At 45.1% G+C, this 24476-nt stretch overlaps 2 protein-coding genes across 7 annotated transcripts in view; both read left to right on the top strand.

The window, feature by feature from the left end:
- LOC124033686 (receptor-type tyrosine-protein phosphatase beta-like) overlaps positions 1–10517 on the top strand; it is a 36227-nt gene extending 25710 nt beyond the window's left edge. For all 4 annotated transcript variants that reach the window (XM_046345871.1, XM_046345879.1, XM_046345887.1 and 1 more), the window contains 17 exons: positions 116–406; positions 597–872; positions 1052–1201; positions 1334–1622; positions 1808–1914; positions 2055–2160; positions 2666–2737; positions 4483–4500; positions 4613–4694; positions 4970–5060; positions 5453–5529; positions 5909–6043; positions 6527–6649; positions 8320–8483; positions 8767–8902; positions 9023–9143; positions 9576–10517. In XM_046345871.1, the coding sequence (XP_046201827.1) occupies positions 116–406; positions 597–872; positions 1052–1201; positions 1334–1622; positions 1808–1914; positions 2055–2160; positions 2666–2737; positions 4483–4500; positions 4613–4694; positions 4970–5060; positions 5453–5529; positions 5909–6043; positions 6527–6649; positions 8320–8483; positions 8767–8902; positions 9023–9143; positions 9576–9598 (2261 nt within the window). In that variant the 3' untranslated portion in view covers positions 9599–10517. The remainder of the gene's footprint in view (positions 1–115; positions 407–596; positions 873–1051; positions 1202–1333; positions 1623–1807; positions 1915–2054; positions 2161–2665; positions 2738–4482; positions 4501–4612; positions 4695–4969; positions 5061–5452; positions 5530–5908; positions 6044–6526; positions 6650–8319; positions 8484–8766; positions 8903–9022; positions 9144–9575) is intronic.
- Positions 10518–10628: 111 nt separating this feature from the next.
- Positions 10629–23430, top strand: LOC124033710 (fibroblast growth factor receptor substrate 2-like). Of its 3 annotated transcripts, none has more exons than XM_046345923.1 (7): positions 10629–10769; positions 11590–11689; positions 11829–11920; positions 12162–12348; positions 13509–13628; positions 14342–14505; positions 21784–23430. In XM_046345923.1, exons 3-7 carry the CDS (start codon positions 11855–11857, stop codon positions 22921–22923), a joined length of 1677 nt encoding a protein of 558 aa, XP_046201879.1. In that variant the 5' UTR covers positions 10629–10769; positions 11590–11689; positions 11829–11854; the 3' UTR covers positions 22924–23430. The 3 variants fall into 3 exon arrangements, with proteins under 3 accessions (XP_046201879.1, XP_046201862.1, XP_046201870.1); XM_046345906.1 differs by having other exon boundaries at positions 14321–14505; XM_046345914.1 differs by having other exon boundaries at positions 10648–11327; positions 14321–14505.
- The last annotated feature ends 1046 nt before the right edge of the window (positions 23431–24476 follow it).

The following is a 24476-nucleotide window of genomic DNA, read 5'->3' as shown; positions in this document are numbered from 1 at the left end:
ATTCTAAAATCAGTTTTGAGGGTCGTTTTTAAGGTAAAATAGAGCCTGGGTTTGACAGTATTTGCTTGAAATTGCTGATCTGCCTTCCTTTGTGTGTCCATCTTCTCCTCCTCAGCCCCCAGACCCCCTACCTCTGTATCATTTGGTGGAGTCACCAACACCTCCCTGGAGCTGACATGGAGTGGTCCTGCAGGCAGCGACTATGACGACTTTGACCTGCAGTGGGCCCCCAGGGACCACCTGTCTGTATTCAACCCCTACCACACCCGGACCTCCGGGAGCCGCATTCTGAAGGGGCTATACCCAGGACGCCTGTACAACTTCATCCTGCGTACCGTCAGTGGGGCTGGTGGTGGTGGTGGGAGCTCTGCCTACAGCCCACCCATCTATAAGAGCATTCGAACAAGTAGGCTATACTGTACATTGTTCAAGTAGTGCAAGACTGAGGCGAGGTAGCTAAAGCTGTTGCTTGGCTGGAACAAAATCCTGTGCACGGTACAGCTCTGACCGCTGCACTAGAGAGAATATAGTGTGACTGTGGCATTTTGATCTCTGTTCTTACCTCTGGCGTCCTCTACCGTTTATCCCGTCCATAGAGCCAGAGCGGGTCCAGTACCTGCACTGCCGCCCCCAGAACTCCACCTCCATCTCCTGCTCCTGGGCCCCTCCGGAGGCCGACTTTGACTCATACACTATTGAGTGCCTCCAGGACTCCCACGCCCTGGTGTACTCCCAGCGGACAGGCCGCGACAGAACCCTCTACCACATCACCCAGCTGGAGCCACACAAGCGCTACACCGTCTCCGTCAAGGCCATCTCCGACAGCATGACCAGCGAGGCCGCCGAGGACAGCGTGGTCACCATGATCGACCGTGAGTACCGACGGACTTGTGATTGCCATGTGGTCGGGGTGACCGTGTGATGATGAGCACAGGGATAGACATGATATGGTCAAAGTCATTGCCATTAGCTGTTACAGTGTGTATGTATGTCCCTCTGGTCATTCTACAGTCATCATGACTGATTGTAATCATGATACTTATCCTTTTAGGTCCACCCCTTCCTTCCCTGACCACTCGGGTTAACGACAGGGCTGCTCTTGTCACCAAAAACACCATCTTGTTCAAGTTTAACTGCAGCTGGTTCAGTGATGTCAATGGAGCCGTCAAGTTCTTCACAGTGGTGGTGACCGAGTCTGAAGGTAAGGGGACTGAAGTTAGAACAAACATTGTACAAGTGTGGATGATGTTTATTCTCCCTCAAAAGGACTTTCCACAGCAATAGGTCTGAGTCTGTTACTAAACCTCCTCATATGTGTGTTTTCTCCCTCCAGACGATGGAAACCTTCAACCAGAGCAGCACCACCCTCTGCCCTCTTATCTGGACTACAAATCCAACAGTTCCATCAAGGCCTACCAGACCAGCTACTTCCCTAGCCGCTGCACAGAGGGGCCAGGAGACAGCGGGACTCAGAGCTTTGAGATCAGCCTGGGTACAGGCATGGACACCCTCGGGGGTGGCTGTGACCACCTACAGGCCCAGGACAGGGAGCAGAACCCAGACACACACAGAGACCACAACCCATTCTGTGATGGCCCACTAAAACCCAAAACTGCATACAGGTAGAGTACAGGGTTCCTCCCAAATCAATCAAGTGTTCTCCCGCAGTCTGGGCAGATCTGTAAGACCATCTGTAGATCATCTATATGGGACTATCTAAATAAAATGTGACCTGTAATTCAACTCTGTTATTGTCATGCAGTGGGACGATAATGAGATGTCATGGTTGTCTCTCTCTTCTCTCTAGGCTCAGTGTGCGTGCGTTCACCCAGCTCTTTGACGAGGAGCAGAGCAGATACAACCCACCCCTCTACACAGACACTTACCTGTCCCTTCCCCTGGTAACAGAAGCAGGTGGGACACTTTTCACAGACCACTCTGATTGGTTTATGGTGTGTGATGCTGATGTTTGATTGGTAGTTAATGAGAAATGCTGGTGAGTGATGGGTCCTCTGTGAGAAACACCATTGATTGGTTGCTTCTTCCTCTCACAGAGCCCCTGAGCGGTGTGATCGAGGGCATCAGTGCCAGTATGTTCCTCATTGCCATGATGGTGGGAGTCACTGCACTGCTCATCTGCAGACAGAAGGCTCGCAAAGTGTCAGTTCCTGGCCCTCCCTGCCTCATATACTTTGACCTATACGCTGCATACTAGCATGTCCCTGGCTTGGCCTGGATTTGTATTTTGTATTTATTATGGATCCCATTAGTTACTGCCAAGGCAGCAGCTACTCTTCCTGGGGTCCAGCAACATTAAGGCAGTTATATACAATTGAACTTATTGCATTTCATAACACTTTTCACATCACATTAAGTGTGTTCCCTCAGGCCGCTACTCTACTACCACATATCTACAATACAAAATCCATGTGTACGTGTGTGTAGAGTGTGTGTCTTATCATGTATGTCTGTGCCTGTGTGTGTGTCTCTCTTCACAGTCCCCGCTGTTCCGTAAGGTGTATTTTTATCTGTTTATTCAATCTGATTCCACTGCTTGCTTCAGTTACCTGATGTGGAATAGAGTTCCATCTAGTCATGTACACTACATTCTAGCTTGCACTCTACATACTACACCTGTATGCTGACATCCAAACTGTGATTACAGGAGTGTGCAGGAGGGGCCAGTGGTCCGAATGAGCATGAGGAGAGAGAGGCCCACCTCAGGAGTGCTCAGGGGGTAAGAGGAAAGGCCATATGTGATCAGTTCTATTGGGGTTTTATGTCTTATACAGTGGGGCAAAAAAGTATTTAGTCAGCCACCAATTGTGCAAGTTCTCCCACTTAAAAAGATGAGAGGCCTGTAATTTTCATCATAGGTACACTTCAACTATGACAGACAAAATGAGAAAAAATATCCAGAAAATCACATTGTAGGATTTTTAATGATTTTATTTGCAAATTATGGTGGAAAATAAGTATTTGGTCACCTACAAACAAGCAAGATTTCTGGCTCTCACAGACCTGTAACTTCTTCTTTAAGAGGCTCCTCTGTCCTCCACTCGTTACCTGTATTAATGGCACCTGTTTGAACTTGTTATCAGTATAATTGACACCTGTCCACAACCTCAAACAGTCACACTCCAAACTCCACTATGGCCAAGACCAAAGAGCTGTCAAAGGACACCAGAAACAAAATTGTAGATCTGCACCAGGCTGGGAAGACTAAATCTGCAATAGGTAAGCAGCTTGGTTTGAAGAAATCAACTGTGGGAGCAATTATTAGGAAATGGAAGACATACAAGACCACTGATAATCTCCCTCGATCTGGGGCTCCATGCAAGACCACCCCCACTGTGGGGACAAAATGATGACAAGAACGGTGAGCAAAAATCCCTAGTGAATGACCTGCAGAGAGCTGGGACCAAAGTAACAGAGCCTACCATCAGTAACACACTACGCCGCCAGGGACTCAAATCCTGCAGTACCAGACGTGTCCCCCTGCTTAAGCCAGTACATGTCCAAGCCCGTCTGAAGTTTGCTAGAGAGCATTTGGATGATCCAGAAGAAGATTGGGAGAATATCATATGGTCAGATGAAACCAAAATATAACTTTTTGGTAAAAACTTAACTTGTCGTGTTTGGAGGACAAAGAATGCTGAGTTGCATCCAAAGAACACAATACCTACTGTGAAGCATGGGGGTGGAAACATCATGCTTTGGAGCTGTTTTTCTGCAAAGGGGCCAGGACGACTGATCCGTGTAAAGGAAAGAATGAATGGGGCCATGTATCGTGAGATTTTGAGTGAAAACCTCCTTCCATCAGCAAGGGCATTGAAGATGAAACGTGGCTGGGTCGTTCAGCATGACAATGATCCCAAACACACCGCCCGGACAACGATGGAGTGGCTTCGTAAGAAGCATTTCAAGGCCCTGGAGTGGCCTAGCCAGTCTCCAGATCTCAACCCCATAGAAAATCTTTGGAGGGAGTTGAAAGTCCGTGTTGCCCAGCAACAGCCCCAAAACATCACTGCTCTAGAGGAGATCTGCATGGAGGCATTGGCCAAAATACCAGCAACATTGTGTGAAAACCTTGTGAAGACTTACAGAAAACGTTTGACCTCTGTCATTGCCAACAAAAGGTATGTAACAAAGTATTGAGATAAACTTTTGTTATTGACCAAATACTTATTTTCCACCATGATTTGCAAATAAATTCATTAAAAATCCTACAATGTGTTTTTCTGGATATTTTTTTCTCATTTTGTCTGTCATAGTTGAAGTGTACCTATGATAAAAATTACAGGCCTCTCTCATCTTTTTAAGTGGGAGAACTTGCACAATTGGTGGCTGACTAAATACTTTTTTGCCCCACTTTATATATATATAGAATAAAATAGGTGTTTTCTGGCAGGATAAAAACTCACAAAGAAATTACCATTAATGAGTTTCAGCCATTTACATGTATCTCCCTTTTTTCCCCAGTAATCGTCGTATTTCAAGGTATGTTTAAATGCTTTTGTTATTAGTTTCACCCAATTACTGTAAGTCCTTTTTGGTTTGTCTTTTGCTCTACTCTGTTTTGCTCAAAATGTTTTATCTGTTGATCCTGCAGCCCCATCAAGATCATGCACTTTGAATCCCACTACATTAAACTCCAGGCTGACTCCAATTACCTACTGTCTGATGAGTACGAGGTAAGACTGGATCACATTCACTGTCAGTTGGGCAATCTCGTTCACACATATTAGCATTAGAGTACATTTAGATGAAATCTGAATATTCCTATTACCTTTACTTTAATAAAGAAAAACAATATAGAAATTTGTATATTTATATTTATTTTCTGATAACTCTCCTTTAATTTAAAGTTGTGAAATGGTAGATTGATTGTGAAATGTTATGGAATGCATACAGTATTTACGTACAGTAGGTATCTATGGTAACCCTAACATGCCACTTCCTGTGTAAGGACCTGAAAGACGTAGGAAGGAACCAGCCCCTGGACACAGCCCTGCTGCCAGAGAACAGAGGGAAAAACCGATACAACAACATCCTGCCCTGTGAGTCAAACAAACCATGCTATTTCATAGGGTTCAAATACATAGACAAAAGACAAGGAGATTGAGAGATGTAATTTATTGTCTGCAAGGAGTTTTGTCTGCAAGGCTCATGTACAGTAGTAATGCTCTTTACCTTATTTTAAAATGTATTATGTACATGGTCATGTATGTGTCATAACAGTGGAGGCTGTTGGAGGGAAGACGGGTCATAATAATGGCTAGAATGGAGTTTATGGCTGGAATGGAGTGAACCGCATGGTATTAAACACGTGTTTGATACCATTCCATTTACTCCATTCCAGCCATTATTATGAGCCGTCCTCCCCGCAGCATCCACTGTGTCATACTAAAATGCCAACTCAATGTCTTTGTACACGGCCTGTGTTGTCTAGACGATTCGACCCGTGTGAAGCTGTCCTATGTGGATGATGATCCGTGCTCTGACTACATCAATGCCAGCTACATTCCTGTAAGTTATCCAAACACACGGACAAATCCGAACCAACTGCCACTCTGGTCAAATCCCCTCTGTTGCGTGGTGTCGGGGATGTGGCGCTGGAGGTGGTTGGTTGGGGTCGGGGTGGAGCATTGGAGGTGGTGGGGTATAATGTGAACAAAGACAGTACTGCATGAACTCAGTTAGTCATGGCAGGATTGATTGTTTAATTCTCAGCCTTATTCCTCAGTTAGTATACCTGGGATGAGCTACTTACTTTGCTCCCTGTCGAGCATAAGGCTACAACAAGCCTACAGTCCTAAGCAGCTTTTTCATCTTCTCCCCAAACTTTCCTAGTGTAATAAAGGTCAGATGAAAAACAAAATGTAAATTAAATCTCTTCTTCTTTCAGGGGAACAACTTCCGTAGGGAGTACATCGCCACTCAGGGCCCACTTCCTGGAACCAAAGATGACTTCTGGAAGATGGTGTGGGAGCAGAACGTCCATAATGTTGTCATGGTGACCCAGTGTGTGGAGAAAGGCAGGGTGTGTAGAAGAAGCAGTCATTTTGCTTCGTCCGGGCCAGTGTTGTCCAGTGGGAGTAGCTGTCCAGTGGGAGTAGCTGTCCAGTGGGAGTAGTTGTCCAGTGGGAGTAGTTGTCCAGTGGGAGTAGCTGTCCAGTGGGAGTAGCTGTCCAGTGGGAGTAGTTGTCCAGTGGGAGTAGCTGTTCAGTGGGAGTAGCTGTCCAGTGGGAGTAGCTGTCCAGTGGGAGTAGCTGTCCAGTGGGAGTAGCTGTCCAGTGGGAGTAGCTGTCCAGTGGGAGTAGTTGTCCAGTGGGAGTAGTTGTCCAGTGGGAGTAGCTGTCCAAGTGGGAGTAGCTGTCCAGTGGGAGTAGTTGTCCAGTGGGAGTTGTTGTCCAGTGGGAGTTGTTGTCCAGTGGGAGTAGCTGCTATCATGTTCTATTAAACAACATGTTATTAGAAGATTGTTACTAGTGTAATTACAATGTTATTATCCATGTGTTTCCAGGTGAAGTGTGATCACTACTGGCCCTTCGACCAGGACCCTCTGTATTACGGAGACCTCATAGTTCAGATGTTGTCTGAATCTGTGCTGCCAGAATGGACTATCCGGGAATTCAAGATCTGTAGCGTGAGTGTGGATGACACTCACTGATTTAAAAAAAATACCAGGTTGTTATGTAGAAAGTTATATATTGTGTGTTGGCCTTATATACAGTTTCATACATAGTAGTGATTGGATTTTAACATATTGAAATATGACCATGCTGTCTTGATGTGACATGTGACAGACTACAGTATAGTAAATCAAATCAAAAATCTAATTAAATTTTATTAGTCACATGTGCAGAATACAGTGAAATGCTTACGAGCCCCAACCAACAGTGCAGTTTTAAAAAATGGATAAGAATAAGAGATAAAATGAACAAGTAATTCAAGAGCAGCAATAAAAAATAACAATATATACAGGGGTGTGCCGGACAGAGTCGATGTGCAGGGGCACCGGTTAGTTGAGGTAATTTGTACACGTAGGTAGAGTTATTAAAGTGACTATGCATAGATGACAACAGAGAGTGGCAGGGATGTGGAGAGGGGAGGTGGAACAATGCAAATAGTCTGGATAGCCATTTGACTAGATGTTCAGGAGTCTTATGGCTTGGGAGTAGAAGTTGTTTAGAAGCCTCTTGGACCTAGACTTGGCGCTCCGATACCGCTTGCCGTGCGGTAGCAGAGAGAACAGTCTATGACTAGGGTGGCTGTAGTCTTTAACAATTTTTAGGGCCTTCCTCTGACACCACCTTGTATAGAGGTCCTGGATGGCAGGAAGCTTGGCCCCAGTGATGTACTGGGCCGTTCGCACTACCCTCTGTAGTGCCTTGCGGTTGCCATACCAGGCAGTGATGCAACCCGTCAGGATGCTCCCAATAGTGCAGCTGCAGAACCATTTGAGGATCTGAGGACCCATGACAAATATTTTCAATCTCCTGGGGAATAGGTTTTGTTGTGTCCGCTTCACGACTGTCTTGGTGTGCATGGACCATGTTAGTTTGTTGGTGATGTGGACACAAAGGATCTTGAAGCTCTCAACCTGCTCCACTGCAGCCCCGTCGATGAGAACGGGGACATGTTTGGTCCTCTTTTTCTGTAGACCACAATCATCGCGTTTTTGTCTTGATCACGTTGAGGGAGAGGTTGTTGTCCTGGCACCACACGGCCCTGTCTCTGACCTCCTTCCTATAGGCGGGCTCGTTGTTGTCGGTGATTAGGCCTACCACTGTTGTGTCATCGGCAAATTTAATGATGGTGTTGGACTCGTGCCTGGCCGTGCAGTCATGAGTGAACAGGGAATACAGGAGGGGCTGAGCACGCACGCCTGAGGGGCCCCTGTGTTGAGGATCAGCGTGGCGGATGTGTTGTTACCTACATTTACCACCTGGGGACGGCCCGTCAGGAAGTCCAGGATCCAGTTGCAGAGGGAGGTGTTTAGTTCCAGGGTCCTTTGAGGGCACTATGGTGTTGAATAAGTAGCTAGCTGTATGTACACTCTTAGAAAAAAGGGTTCCAAAAGGGATCTTCAGCTGTCCACATAGGAGAGCCCTTTTTGGTTCCAGGAAGAACCCTATTTTGTTCCAGGTAGAACTCTTTTGGGCTCCATGTAGAACCCTCTGTGGAAAGGGTTCTAAATGGAACCAAAAATGGTTCTTCAAAGGGTTATCCTATGGGGACAGCTGAATAACCCTTTAAGGTGTAGTCAGCCCCTAGTAAGTCTCTCTTTCCAGCTGTGTCCTGTCTTCCATGCAGGAGGACCAGTTGAACTACTCCAGGGTGGTGCGTCAGTTCCACTACACGGTGTGGCCTGACCACGGCGTCCCAGAGACCACCCAGTCACTCATCCAGTTTGTCAGGACTGTCAGGGACTACATCAACAGGACCTCCGGGTCTGGGCCTACCGTGGCTCACTGCAGGTGGGTCCCCAACTCCCTAGGTCACCCATTCAACACAAAACAACACTCTAGGACACACTGAGATATAGTGTATTGTCTTCCCTGAAGAAACGGTTATAGCTACAGCATGCAGTAATGACCAGGGTTGAGGTCAGTTCAATTTCAGTTCAAAAGAAATTGACTGAAATTATGTAGTCAAATTATATTTACCCTCTCCGTTTGGGTAGTGTGACTAAAATGTATCTGGCCTCCGACCCTCTCTCTCTTTCTTTCTCTCTCTGTCTCCCTCTCCTCCCTATGACAGTGCTGGCGTGGGCCGCACAGGCACCTTCATATCCCTGGACAGAGTGCTGCAGCAGCTGGACACCAAGGACACAGTGGACATCTACGGAGCTGTCTTCGACCTGCGCCTCCACCGCTCACACATGGTTCAGACTGAGGTGAGACTGTCTGTTGGGGTCCACTGGCTGTGTGTGTGTGTGAACCCCAGAACCCATGTTATGTAATAACATATCCTGTAATAACAGTTATATTTCTCGATGTGGTAATTTTCTTTCCAGTGCCAGTATGCTTACCTGCACCAGTGTGTGAGGGACGTCCTCCGAGCCAGGAAGCTTCGCAGTGAGCAGGAGAACCCCCTCTACCCTATCTATGAGAATGTGAATCCTGAACCCCAACGAGGTAAGCCCTCACATTCCTTAGAACTCTCTGTATTGTAGTTCATAATTGGAAGACATCACAGATGATTCTTTCAAATATTAGCCTGGTGCATGGTCCAGTCTGTTTGTGCTTAGCCAACTCCTGTCTGTGTTAGTAATATAATATACGCCATTTAGCAAATGCTTTTATCCAAAGCGACTTACAGTTATGCTTGTATACATTGTAGGTATGGGTGGTCCCGGGAATCAAACCCACTATCCTAGTGTAGCAAATGTGTATGACATGGCAAAGATAGTAGAGATGGCTACAACACATACAGTGTATAAGACCAGGTTACTTAATAAGCAACTCTTTCAAACACACAATGCAGCTATGGTAGCACATATCTATGAGGTTTGGTAGTTGGCTGTCATCACAAATTATATATATTTTTTGTTTTGTTTTTGCCTACAGATATTGTATATGCCAGTTATTAAAGATTGTAAGGACTACTGAAGGAGAGAAAAAAAAGAAAACAGTTTGTACTTTCACAAGTATAGCACTGCAGGGATACGTGGCAATTTTATTTTTCTACTATTTTTGTTGATTGTTCTTTCAAGATATTATGAAATATAATAAAATGTATAGCTATTTAATTATATCAGATATGAAGTTTAACTGAATTGTATATACATGTCTTACATCTGTGTGTTTGTGTATATGCTTTACATTTGCATTGTTGGCATTTGTACACAGTTTTTTCATTTTTTTGTTAAGCTATCATTTGCACATTATTATGTGGCACAGACCAAAAAACATTATACACCGAAAACTGTAAAAAATCTAATAATACATCAATCAAATTAATATAACAGTATTCACATATTCAATAAGTGTATAGGCTACTGTAACTTTCACAAGTCACTTTTCTGAAATGTTAGTCAAAAATGATTTCTGTTAGAAGTTACACTTATTTTCATAAGCACTGAGGACATACATAAATATATGATATATGTATGTAGATGAATACATTATACATGTATTTGTAGATATTGTATAACTGTGATATATCGCTTGAATATAACAAAGGATTATCATATGCGTTATGAAAGCACACCGTGTATGTTGTGTAATCCACATTTGTGTGTAGCCTATGTAAAATAAGAATGATGTATTTTATCATCATGTCATGGAACTACAAATCACACATCTGCAAATCCACAACCCTACATTGTCAACATGACTGTAATCATATGAGTGAATGATTGGATTCTGTGAATCGTTACACAAATTATAGTAGTTACTGAATGCAGTTTTCCCATGTTGCAATCAATGTAAGCCTGTAATAATATCAAGATGAGGGAATTAATATATTATTCAAGTGTTTCAATAAAATACTTACATAACTGAAAAAAATATAATTGCTTTAGTGTTTTATTCATATTATTAATGTATCTATGATTCATTGTCAATATTGATGTATGCTGGAGTCATGATTTGGTGGGATGCCACCAAGAGTAACAAACCTCATCCTCGCGCGTGCGCAGTTCACCACATCGAAAATGATTGCCTCAAACTCTAGGAAGTTTAGCCAAGTTGCTGTGATGTAGCTGGCCAGCTAGCTAGCTACATACATAACAACGTTAGTTAAAAGACGGTGCGACTAAGGTAAAATAGCTTATTTTATTGTTCAACTCTATATCGAGACATAACGGATTATACATGGAGTTACACCAATTTGCGTTCGAAAACAAGAATGGTAGCCACCTTTGGAAGAAGTTGTGATTGTTTTTTTTTGGCGCTTTAGCAACCCAGAGGAAGGATGGTGGAGTTGAGCTAACACAACAGGCTAACGCTAGCTTAATATGCTATAGCAGAGCTAGCTAGCTTAGTTGCGATCGTTTGTGTCTGAAACGTTTGGAAGAACAACCCCATCCATTTGCCAGGGACTCGTATGTATCCGTTAATGTATTAGCAAAGATATGCATTTGATTCAGCTTAGTTTTTGACCAATTACTAATTAGCTAGCTAACGTTAGTTATCTTGGCTAGTAAAGTTAGGACTTAACCACCGTCCTCACGAGTCCGGAGAGCTAGCTAACTAGTTAGCCAGAAAGCTACACGTGAAGGTGCTACGCTAGTTTGTCCACACCACGTCTAACCAAAAGATGAAGACACTATCGCTTAATTAACAATTATATTAGTCATACCGTTTCATATCAATAAGGTAACTAAGTCAAAAATCTGTAATCAAATATAATTTAAAAAAGCTTTGGCCCATGCTACTACAATGGAGTTAGCCACCGTAGCTAGCTAATGAGCTTTCCTAGCTAGCGAACGTTATATTTTTAAAAACTTGGAAGACACAAAGGCTAACTAGCTAGCTAACTCCAATTGTATCACACACTAGCTTGCTAGATCATCAGTTGTCAAATGTATTCGTCCAGCTAGCTACCTAACTTGGCTGACAATAAACTAAATGTGTGCAGGGCAGGCCCACATTTTATGTTGGCATAGCAGATAAAGCATCATGACTGCTCCTCCTCAGCCTCGGAGGAAAGAACCAGGGATACTGGTGGCTGGATCTAGGTAAGAAAGAAACAATCTGTTAATAAAGAGTTTGTCACTTTGTCTCTTTCACATCAATCACATGTAGCTAACTACAACTCCATGATGTTCATTCACTCACTGTATTGGCTCTAATGGTTTCACATTCCTTATCCCCCAGACATCAGATGGTGCTCTGAAGAAGCCATGGGAAGCTGCTTGAGCTGTCCAGAGAAGGAGTCAATCCCAGATAATCATCAAACCAAATTTAAGGTTGGTCTCTTGATCTGTTACAACAATCCTACTTCAATGGTGGGCCATTGCCGAGCTAAGTCAACCCAAATTCTAGGTATGACAGATTTCGCAACATGTAAAAAACAATCTGTGGACTTCCCACTTGAATTAATGGGAAATATTGTTTTCACAATGAATACCATCTTCAGTGCATTGCAGTGTAGACATGTTTGTGATGACTGACACAGAGTGTTGTCTAAAGTTATTGTTCTGTTCCCAGGTGATAAATGTGGATGATGATGGGAACGAGCTGGGCTCGGGCGTGATGGAGCTGACAGAGGCAGAGCTGGTCCTCCACACCCATCGCCGTGATGATGTTAGGTGGCCTTACATGTGCCTGCGTCGCTATGGCTACGACTCCAACCTCTTCTCATTCGAGAGCGGCCACCGCTGCAAGACGGGACCAGGTCAACTAATAGAGATTTCCATTCCACACAATTATTGTTTTAACTTATTTTATTTGTTGATTCTTTATTTGTCACTCCAAAGCTAACTAATGTATGTGGTGCCTCAGCTGCCTGGGCAGGAGTATACATTCAACGGTGTAATAATGTTGAAAATGTTATACACAGTGTTGTGGATCTAACATGAACCATGGTAAACATCAGAATACATTGAATCACATCTGCAACTAGGTCCATTAGGCCCCAACAACATCAGCTTTGTTGTTGATATATTGACTTGGACCTGTCGTTGATTATGCTGCAATGCCAATGACACATATGTCTGTGTGGTTATTTTTGGACTCCATCCATGCTTTCAAAAGGATGAGGACTGGTGGTGAGAGAGAGGGAGGGGTGGGGGTTGTGACAGGGGGTGGTTACTATGGGTTCCGGTAAGTCACACTCCTTGTGTTCCCACCTCATGCTGTGAAGATGAATGACATAATACTGTGATTACCAGAAATATTAGTCAGAAATATAATCATTATGGCATCGTTGACTTAAGTATGGATTGGATGTCCATTTTACTGATTCTATTTCTGTGGTTACAGTATTGATGCCTGTGTCTGACTCTGTGTGGTGCTGTGAGAGGGAGTTTTTTTCGTTTGTTTTGTTGCACAAGTAGAGCATAGCTGTGTGTTCTGTGTTTTCTCTTTGTGCGTTATGCTGTACTTATGGTAGTTCCTAATCAAATCTAATTTTATTTGTCACACATACACATGGTTAGCAGATGTTAATGCGAGTGTAGCGAAATGCTTGTGCTTCTAGTAATTCCACAACTACTACCTAGTAAAGGGATAAAAAATGTGTTCCTTATTGATATTTTGCTATCTTGTCCTTTATCTCTACCACTATGTTGCCTTCCCCTACCTAGTCCATTTAGATCAGTGATCACAAGGTAGACAAGGGCATAGGTTCGAAGAACCGATAAATGTACAAACCTTTTGTAAACATGAAGGTCTAAGCAGTGCTGATAGTGGTTGTGCGTCTCAATTGTCTGTATTGCGGTCGTGCGCCCATATGTGATTCCTGGGTTGTTTTTTGACTGCAATTTCACTGTTTTGACTGCAGTTTGACTGTGTTTTATTTATTTCTTGCCTTTGCATTTGTTTGTGTGTTTTTAGGGATCTTTGCCTTCAAGTGTGTGCGGGCAGAGGAGATCTTCAATATGCTGCAGGAGGTAATGCACAGCCACAGCATCAGTGTGGTGGAGGAGGCCGTGCTGGAGGCCAACCACCAGTCTGGTAAGACCTTATTCATCCTACAACTAGAACTGGCCCAATTATGAATACTTCTTCCCATACTTGCAATGACCTGAAATGCCCATTGCCATATATACAACACGGAAATATATATGATTTCCATGTTGCCGGACATTTGAGAAATGTACTGGACCTGCATTGGGTGCATAACCTGATTAGGTTATCCCCCCCACCCCAGTGCTCAGAATGACAGAAATCGCATTTAGAATAAGGTAATTCATATTAGCAGAACATGCAAGTCTAGGATTCAACAATGTGCGGTCCGGTCCTTCTTACCCAATTCTGATGTGCTCTTTGAACATGTTAGAATAACTGTCCACGTTTACTTTTCCTCTGCCATTTTTTAAAACATTTTTTACCTTTATTTAACCAGGCAAGTCAGTTAAGAACAAATTCTTATTTTCAATGACGGCCTGGGAACAGTGGGTTCGTTCTGCCTTGTTCAGGGCAGAACGACAGATTTGTAACTTGTCAGCTGGGGGATTCGAACTTGCAACCTTCCGGTTACTATTCCAACGCTTTAACCACTAGGCTACCCTGCCGCCAATCACTGAATATGCGAATCTACTATAGTTGAAAAGTTTAGGCTACCTACTCTTTTGTTTAGCTTGTCGAGAAAGAAATGGCCTGTTCCAAATAGTCTCTGGGACATTGTCCCCACTGACCCCACCCAGTTCTTCTCTATGTCTATCTAGCTCTGGGCTACTCTGTTCCCACCGTGCCCAATGGTGTCACCCGGATCCCTTCGGTGGGCGACACCCCCTCGCACCCCTCCACGCGCCACCCGTCTGTGGCCAGCACCCGCCTGCCCTCGGTGGGAGAGGAGTCCTCACACCCCCTGCTAGTGGCTGACGATGCGGTGAGAGAGCAACTCAACACCAAACTATATTTTTTTATGGATAAAAGGGGCTTAGGTGGAGGCCTAGGTTTACCTCCACTGTACTCACATCCTACCATACCCTTGTCTGTACATTATGCCCTGAATCTATTCTACCACGCCCAGAAATCTGCTCCTTTTATTCTCTGTTCCCAACGCATTAGATGACCAGTTCTTATAGCCTTTAGCTGTATCCTTATCCTACTCTCCCTCTGTTCCTCTGGTGATGTAGAGGTTAACCCAGGCCATGTAGACCCCAGTACCACACCTATTCACCAGGCACTATCTTTTGTTTACTTCTGTAACTGTAAAGGCCTTGGTTTCATGCATGTTAACATCAGAAGATTCCTCCCTAAGTTTGTTTTACTCACTGCTTTAGCACACTCCGCCAACCCTGATGTCCTAGTCGTGTCTGAATTCTTAGGAAGGCCACCAAATATCCTGAAATTTCCATCCCTAACTATAACATTTTCTGCCAGGATAGAACTGCCAAAGGGGGCGGGGTCGCAATCTACTGCAGAAATAGCCTGCAGAGTTCTGTCATGCTATCCAGGTCTGTGCCCAAACAGTTCAAGCTTCTACTTCTAAAAAAATCTCTCACCGTTGCTGCTTGCTATAGACCCCCCTCAGCCCTCAGTTGTGCCCTGGACACCATATGCAAATTGATTGCCCCCCATTTATCTTCAGAGTTCGTACTGTTAGGTGACCTAAACTGGGATATGCTTAACACCCTGGCCGTCCTACACTCTAAGCTAGATTACATTTACATTTAAGTCATTTAGCAGACGCTCTTATCCAGACCGATTTACAAATTGGTGCATTCACCTTATGACATCCAGTAGAACGGTCACTTTACAATAGTGCATCTAAATCTTAAAGGGGGGGGGGTGTGAGAAGGATTACTTATCCTATCCTAGGTATTCCTTAAAGAGGTGGGGTTTCAGGTGTCTCCGGAAGGTGGTGATTGACTCCGCTGTCCTGGCGTCGTGAGGGAGTTTGTTCCACCATTGGGGGGGCCAGAGCAGCGAACAGTTTTAACTGGGCTGAGGGGGAACTGTACTTCCTCAGTGGTAGGGAGGCGAGCAGGCCAGAGGTGGATGAACGCAGTGCCCTTGTTTGGGTGTAGGCCTGATCAGAGCCTGGAGGTACTGAGGTACCGTTCCCCTCAAAGCTCCGTAGGCAAGCACCATGGTCTTGTAGCGGATGCGAGCTTCAACTGGAAGCCAGTGGAGAGAGCGGAGGAGCGGAGTGACGTGAGAGAACTTGGGAAGGTTGAACACCAGACGGGCTGCGGCGTTCTGGATGAGTTGTAGGGGTTTAATGGCACAGGCAGGGAGCCCAGCCAACAGCGAGTTGCAGTAATCCAGACGGGAGATGACAAGTGCCTGGATTAGGACCTGCGCCGCTTCCTGTGTGAGGCAGGGTCGTACTCTGCGGATGTTGTAGAGCATGAACCTACAGGAACGGGCCACCGCCTTGATGTTAGTTGAGAACGACAGGGTGTTGTCCAGGATCACGCCAAGGTTCTTAGCGCTCTGGGAGGAGGACACAATGGAGTTGTCAACCGTGATGGCGAGATCATGGAACGGGCAGTCCTTCCCCGGGAGGAAGAGCAGCTCCGTCTTGCCGAGGTTCAGCTTGAGGTGGTGATCCGTCATCCACACTGATATGTCTGCCAGACATGCAGAGATGCGATTCGCCACCTGGTCATCAGATGGGGGAAAGGAGAAGATTAATTGTGTGTCGTCTGCATAGCAATGATAGGAGAGACCATGTGAGGTTATGACAGAGCCAAGTGACTTGGTGTATAGCGAGAATAGGAGAGGGCCTAGAACAGAGCCCTGGGGGACACCAGTGGTGAGAGCGCGTGGTGAGGAGACAGATTCTCGCCGCGCCACCTGGTAGGAGCGACCTGTCAGGTAGGACGCAATCCAACCGTGGGCCGCGCCGGAGATGCCCAACTCGGAGAGGGTGGAGAGGAGGATCTGATGGTTCACAGTATCGAAGGCAGCCGATAGGTCTAGAAGGATGAGAGCAGAGGAGAGAGAGTTAGCTTTAGCAGTGTGGAGAGCCTCCGTGATACAGAGAAGAGCAGTCTCAGTTGAATGACTAGTCTTGAAACCTGACTGATTTGGATCAAGAAGGTCATTCAGAGAGAGATAGCGGGAGAGCTGGCCAAGGACGGCACGTTCAAGAGTTTTGGAGAGAAAAGAAAGAAGGGATACTGGTCTGTAGTTGTTGACATCGGAGGGATCGAGTGTAGGTTTTTTCAGAAGGGGTGCAACTCTCGCTCTCTTGAAGACGGAAGATGCGCTCAATCTCACACAAATTATCAATGAAACTACCAGGTACAACCCCAAATCCGTAAACACGGGCACCATCATAGATATCATCCTGACCAACCTGCCCTCTAAATACACCTCTGCTGTCTTCAACCAGGATCTCCGCCTCATTGCCTGCGTCTGTAAATCGACCTGGCCTGGGTATCCTGGAAGGATATTGACCTCATCCCGTCAGTGGAGGATGACTGGTTATTCTTTAAAAGTGCTTTCATCACCATCTTCAATAAGCATGCCCCGTTCAAAAAAGAACTAAGAACAGATATAGCCCTTGGTTCACTCCAGACTGCCCTTGACCAGCACAAAAACATCCTGTGGCGTACTGTATTAGCATCGAATAGCCCCGGTGATATGCAACTTTTCAGAGACGTTAGGAACCAATATACACAGACAGTTAGGAAAGCAAAGGCTAGCTTTTTCAAACAGAAATAGCATCCTGCAGCACAAACTCCAAAATGTTCTGGGACACTGTAAAGTCCATGGAGAATAAGAGCACCTCCTCCCAGCTTTCCACTGCACTGAGGCTAGGAAGCATTTTTCTAGGGCTGACCATGCTTTCCACCTGGCTACCCCTACCCCGGCCAACAGCAACCCAATTCCAGATAGCTGATGTTCTGAAAGAGCTGCAAAATGTGGACCCCTTACAAATCATCTAGGCTAGACAATCTGAACCCTCTCTTTCTAAAATTATCCTCCACAATTGTTGCAGCCGCAATTACTAGCCTGCTCAACCTCACTTTCGTATCGTCTGAGATCCCTAGCGATTGGAAAGCTGCCGCGGTCATCCCCCTCTTCAAAGGGGGAGAAACTCTAGACCCAAACTGTTATAGACCTACAGTTGAAGTCGAAAGTTTACATACACTTAAGTTGGAGTCATTAAAACTCATTTTTCAACCACTCCACAATTTTTTTGGTGAACAAAATATAGTTTTGGCAAATCGGTTAGAACATCTACTTTTGCATGACACAAGTAAGTTTTGCAACAATTGTTTAGAGATTATTTCACTTATAATTCATAGTATCACAATTCCAGTGGGTTAGAAGTTTACATACACTAAGTTGACTGCCTTTAAACAGCTTGGAAAATTCCAGAAAATGATGTCATGGCTTTAGATGCTTCTGATAGGCGAATTGACATAATTTGAGTCAATTGGAGGTGTACTTGTTGATGTATTTCAAGGCCTACCTTCAAACTCAGTGCCTCTTTGCTTGACATCATGGGAAAATCAAAGGAAATCAGCCAAGACCTCAGAAAAACAAATTGTAGACCCCCACAAGTCTGGTTCATCCTTGAGAGCAATTTCCAAATTCCTGACGGTACCACGTTCATCTGTACAAACAATAGTAAGTATAAACACCATGGGACCACGCAGCCGTCAGACCGCTCAGGGAGGAGACACGTTCTGTCTCCTAGAGATGAACGTACTTTGGTGTGAAAAGTGCAAATTAATCCCAGAACAACAGCAAAGGCCCTTGTGAAGATGCTGGAGGAAACGGGTACAAAAGTATCTATATCCACAGTAAAACGAGTCCTATATTGACATAACCTGAAAGGCCGCTCAGCAAGGTAGAAGCCACTGCTCCAAAACCGCCATAAAAAAGCAAGACTACGGTTTGCAACTGCACATGGGGACAAGGATCGTACTTCTTGGAGAAATGACCTCTGGTCTGATGAATTGTTTGGAGGAAAAAGGGGGAGGCTTGCAAGCCGAAGAACACCATCCCAACCGTGAAGAATGGGGGTGGCAGCATCATGTTGTGAGGGTGCTTTGCTGCAGGAGGGACTGGTGCACTTCACAAAATAGATGGCAACATGAGGGAGGAAAATTATGTGGGTATATTGAAGCAACATCTCAACACATCAGTCAGGAAGTTAAAGCTTGGTCGCAAATGGGTCTTCCAAATGGACAATGACCCCAAGCATACTTCCAAAGTTGTTGCAAAATGGCTTATGGACAACAATGTCAAGGTATTGGGAGTGGCCATCACAAATCCCTGACCTCAATCCTATAGAAAATGTGTGGGCAGAACTGAAAAGGTGTGTGCGAGCAAGGAGGCCTACAAACCTGACTGTTACACCAGCTCTGTCAGGAGGAAAGGGCCAAAATTCACCCAAATAATTGTGGGAAGCTTGTGGAAGGCTACCTGAAACATTTGACCCAAGTTAATGCTACACTAAATTAGTTTTTAGTATGTAAACTTCTGACCCACTGGGAATGTGGTGAAAGAAATAAAAGCTGAAATAATTTTTTTGTACTATTATTCTTTTCACATTCTTAAAATAAGTGGTGATCCCAACTGGCCTAAGACAGGGAATGTTTACTGCAATTAAATGTCAGGAATTGTGAAAAACTGAGTTTAAATGTATTTGGCTACGGTGTGTGTAAACTTCCGACTTCAACTGTATATCCATCCTGTCCTGCCTTTCTAAAGTCTTCGAAAGCCAAGTTAACGAAACAGATCACCGACCATTTCGAATCCCACCATACCTTCTCTGTTATGCAATCTGGTTTCCGAGCTGGTCATGGGTGCACCGCAGCTGCGCTCAAGATCCTAAATGATATAACCGCCATCGATAAAAGACGATACTGTGCAGCCATATTCATCACCCTGGCCAAGGCTTTCGACTCTGTCAATCGCCGCATTCTTATCGGCAGACTCAACAGCCTTGGTTTCTCAAATGACTGCCTCGCCTGGTTCACCAACTACTTCTCAGAGTTCAATGTGTCAAATCGGAGGGCCTGTTGTCCAGACCTCTGGCAGTCTCTATAGGGGTGCCGTAGGGTTAAATTCTCGGGCCAACTATTTTCTCTGTGTATATCAATGATGTCGCTCTTGCTGCTGCTACACTCGTAAAAATCCTACTGATCCTTGACTTTGGCGATGTCATTTATAAAATAGCCTCCAACACTCTACTCAGCTAATTGGATGTAGTTTATCACATCGCCATCTGTTTTGTCACCAAAGCCCCATATACTACCCACCACTGCGACCTGTATGCTCTCGTTGACTGGCCCTCACTTCATATTCGTCGCCAAACCCACTGGCCGCAGGTCATCTATAAGTCTTTGCTAGGTTAAGCCCCACCTTATGTCAGCTCACTGGTCACCATAGCAACTCCCACTTGTGGCACGTGCTCCAGCATGTTTATTTCACTGGTCATCCCCCAAATCCTACTTTGGCCTCCTTTCCTTCCAGTTCTCTGTTGCCAATGACTGGAATTGCAACAATCACTGAAGCTGGAGACTTATCTCCCTCACTAATAATTTAATAATCAGCTGTCAGAGCAGCTTACCAATCACTGCACCTGTACACCGCCCATCTGTAAATAGCACACCTAACTACCTCATCCCCATATTTTTATTTATTTTTGTTCTTTTGCACCCCATTATCTCCGCTTGCACATCTATCATTCTAGTCTTAATGCTAAATTGTAATTATTTCACCACTATGGCCTATTTGTTGCCTTATTTCCCTAATCTTACTACATTTGCACACACTGTATATAGATTTTTCTATTGTGTAATTGACTGTACGTCTGTTTATTCCATGTGTAACTCTGTTGTTTTTGTCGCACTTTATCTTGGCCAGATTGCACTTGTTCTCAACTGGCTTACCTGGTTAAATAAAGGTTAAATAAAAAAATTACTTTAAAAAATAAACCCGAACGACGTTGGGCCAATCTCAGTCGGGTGTGATAGTCTGGAATCGATCCAGGGTCTGTAGTGATGCCTCTAGCATTGAGATACAGTGCCTTACACCGCTGCACCACTCAGGAGCCCCTTTTTATTCTCAAAGATATTGTAAAAGATATATAGGTTCATTATCAAAATATTAACAAAATATGGAAAAAGTTAAAGGGTCTGAATACTTTCCAAATGCGCTGTATGTGAAAATGGCGCGTTTCTGTTTCCTAGTAAAAAATAGAGTATAAGTGTTTCCAATGACATAAACCAATTAGTAGGCCATTTTTAGTCGTAATTGGTTCAAAACACACGATGCACACGGATGTCAATGGAAACACTTATCTTCCTCTATCTAACATAGAAACACACTATTTGAAACACACATATGTTGCTGCTGGGGTGGTGCTGGAGATGATGAATATGAAATTCCCATTAAGCTGTTCTGCTTTCCAAACAAGATATGGACCTTGCTATAGTAGGCTAGCCAAGACAAATGCTAGGTAATATAATAATATATGCCATTTAGTGGACGCTTTTATCCAAAGCGACTTACAGTCATGTGTGCATACATTCTACGTATGGGTGGTCCCGGGGATCGAACCCACTACCCTGGCGTTACAAGCGCCATGCTCTACCAACTGAGCTACAGAAGGTGTCTTTGTAGCTTTCTTTTGGCAGACTATCAACAGTAGCCACTACTGAAGGTTTACTTCTATAAATCACTTTCCCTAAAATAATATCAGTAGATAGATTGATGGGTGATTATTTTTGTTCTGGACAGCTCGCGTGTGCTGTGTCAAGGAATCCAACTCATGTACTGTTTGAGTGCTTGAGAAGTTGTGACTCGTGGGAGCGTGGTGGTGTGTCAATGAATGGCCAATCATATTGTTAAAATACAAATAGCATGACTTTTCCGTGTGTAGTCTAGTCTTCAATGGTGGACTGCGACAGAGCAGGTAAATGTGGAACTGGAATGTTAAAATGCGCGGAGAAGTTACTGGTTATTGTTTTTACTGGCCCCGGCCATAATGTTGGACTCTGATTACATTGTGTTGTATTACACCCACTAAACTTATTCCATGGATCCCTTGGCCAAAATAATGTTAATTTAAATTGAGAACCCTGTCCTAGACTAAAGAGAACATCCACTGTGACATTGATGGGTAATATGTAAAATCTGCCGAGTTGGTGTGATGACGATGTTATATTAACCCCGTCTCCTGATCCGTCTACAGATCCACACCTATGTGAACACCACAGGTCTGCTGGATGACCAGCCTAGCCCTCTGACTGTTCCAGCCCCCCTGGACAGCCCCGACTCAGGCCAGTCCCAGTGTTCCCCTACACCCCCCCCTCCACGGGTAGCCAGACCAGAGCCTCTGCCCCCCATGCCCCAGCTCCAGGAAGAGCCCCAGGTACTGCTCGAGCCCCTGGGGGTGCGCTTCGTGCTGGGACCCACCCCTGTGCAGAAGAAGATGGCCAAGGGGAAGGAGTCTACTGGGGGTGGAGATGGAGAGGAGGCAGAGGAGGACTCAGAGTCCCCGGATCTCGGAGAGGGGGAGACTAACAGCCACACCGACACACACTGTGCCACAGAGGCCCCAGCCCTACTGGAGGGCCAGTCTCAGCCGCCCCACACACACTCCAACGGCACCTCTGTCGGGGTTACTGCCCCAATAACAGCTCCCCGCCTCCACCGCACGCCCCCCGACACCCTGCAGAATGTCAACAACTCAGCCCAGCGACGCACAGCCCTCTTGGACTATGAGAACCTCCCGGCTCTGCCGCCCGTCTGGGAGACCCGCAAGCCCAGCAACGAGGAGGTGGAGAACAATGGAGGCGGCCAGGGGGGGCTGAAGACGCCATCCCTCAACGGCTACAACCACCATCACTCCTACTCCCACCCCCTGTCAGCCTACCCCTCTCTTTCAGCCATGGAACCCTCCCACAACTACGTCAACACAGAGAACGTGACGGCTCCTCTCAGCGCCCGCTGTGCCCCCGACATGGTACGCCGCCGCACCGACGGACCCACCATCTTCAACTTTGACTTCCGCCGGCCGTTGGGGCTGCTGTGTCAGGAGACTCCCAAGACGCTCAACTACATCGAGGTGGAGATGGAATCTACCACCACCTCTTCATCCGCAGCTGCCAAGGGTGCCTCCTCAGACACCAGCAATCCCCACACACCCCGCACCCCCACCTCGCCACTGCCACCTACCACCCCCACGCGCCGCACCGAGCTCTACGCCTTCATTGACATCGAGCGCACCGCCGCCATGTCAAGCCTGCAGAAGGCTCGGCCGCGCGACGACGGAACGTCGAGGAAAACGCGGCACAATAGCACGGAGCTGCCCACCAAAAGCACTGTCTGACTGAACAGATCCTCCTGGCACCTTTGTCTACTATGAACCCCTTTAGAAAAAAAAATATGAAAAAAATGTGAAGGTAGTCCACACAGGGACTTTCTTAATAAACACAGGCCATGGAAACATTGGAAATGTATTCAAAGAGACTCCAGAAATCGGTCTTAAATGAGATTTAAACAGACTTTCTGTTGTGTGTGGTTGGTTACCAAAGTAGGTACTTACTTGCGATATACCAATTTATTCCTATGGTAATATAATACCTCTTCTCCTTCACTCATTCTACAGTGCATTTGGGTTGTTTATTATGTTAATAAGACTGGACTGCATTCCCCCCCCCCCCTCTGGTACAAATCAGAATTATTGAACAAAGCATTCCATTTAGCCATTTTGAATGATATGATTCACTACATGCATTGCTGCTGTAATTTCAGTATCTGAGGATTACATGGTACACTACATGTTTCTGACTATGTACACTAGATCCTGGCACAATAAATGTCTGTTCTGTTTTTATGTATTCAACCCATCAATTATATTCCTAGATGACCTAGCACTGATTCTAGTACTAAACTAGGTATGAATATACGGCATGTTTCTCTGTCTAGGCATTGCTGACGCATGCCAGATCTTATAACGCCCGGATAGGTATTTTACGTATTGGTAAAACACACAGGTTCTAACAATCTGGTGCACGACGGCACGCCACCATTGGTTGATGCATGGAGCGGGGAACGCAACCCAAGTTTTGATGCGGTTTTGAGACTTGGTATTGGGTATGAGTCGATGTGTAAATGACAGAATGTGATTAGGCCATCTGATATCTGTGCAGTTCTAATTTGGCTGTCAGCCCTTCAATTTATGATATTCTTTAGCGAAAAGGTTCTTTTTGTGGGTATTTATAGTGGAGCTGTCCCATTTTTTTTTGAGCCAGTCAACTCACTAGCCAACTGATTGTTCAAGATGTCACCAATAGTGAAGGCGCTAGGCATAACAGGGTGCCTTTATAAAAATGTTTTTTACAATATGACGTTTAGGGCTCTGTTCGATTATGTATCGCGGAAGTTCGACGTTAGTGTGATTGAAACTTCAAAGCAATGTTTCTGCATTTAACGTCAAAGCTGCATATGTCTGCTCAATTAGAAATTACCTTTACATTGCTATTACGCTATTTGTAACACTTCAGCAAGCTTTTAAGAGCTACTGCCCCTAAAAACCAACTAATCGATTTGAAAACGACCAGAAACATGTATTAGTGTCAAAATAGTAACTGGGATCATTTTTGACAAAGTCAGTCCCCTTTAAAACAGAGTTTGGGACACCGCCGGACCGCTCATTATTAGCATTTGCGCGGGTGTAGGTGAACAAGCAGCTGACCCGCACCACTAGTTTGAGTCCCCTGAGAAGGAAGCTATCATGCGGAATATGTGGTTGGAGTTCGTTGGTCCCCAGTGGTGGTGAGTATTATATACATGTAGCTAGACCATAGACTGATGGTCATTATTGCCAACCAGCTGACGAACGTTATTCTGCATCAATACCACTCCGATTTGGCTTGGAAA

The sequence above is a fragment of the Oncorhynchus gorbuscha genome, linkage group LG01 (genome assembly GCF_021184085.1).
Source record: "Oncorhynchus gorbuscha isolate QuinsamMale2020 ecotype Even-year linkage group LG01, OgorEven_v1.0, whole genome shotgun sequence".
Lineage (NCBI taxonomy): Eukaryota > Metazoa > Chordata > Actinopteri > Salmoniformes > Salmonidae > Oncorhynchus > Oncorhynchus gorbuscha.
This window is presented reverse-complemented; position numbering and strand designations above follow the sequence as displayed.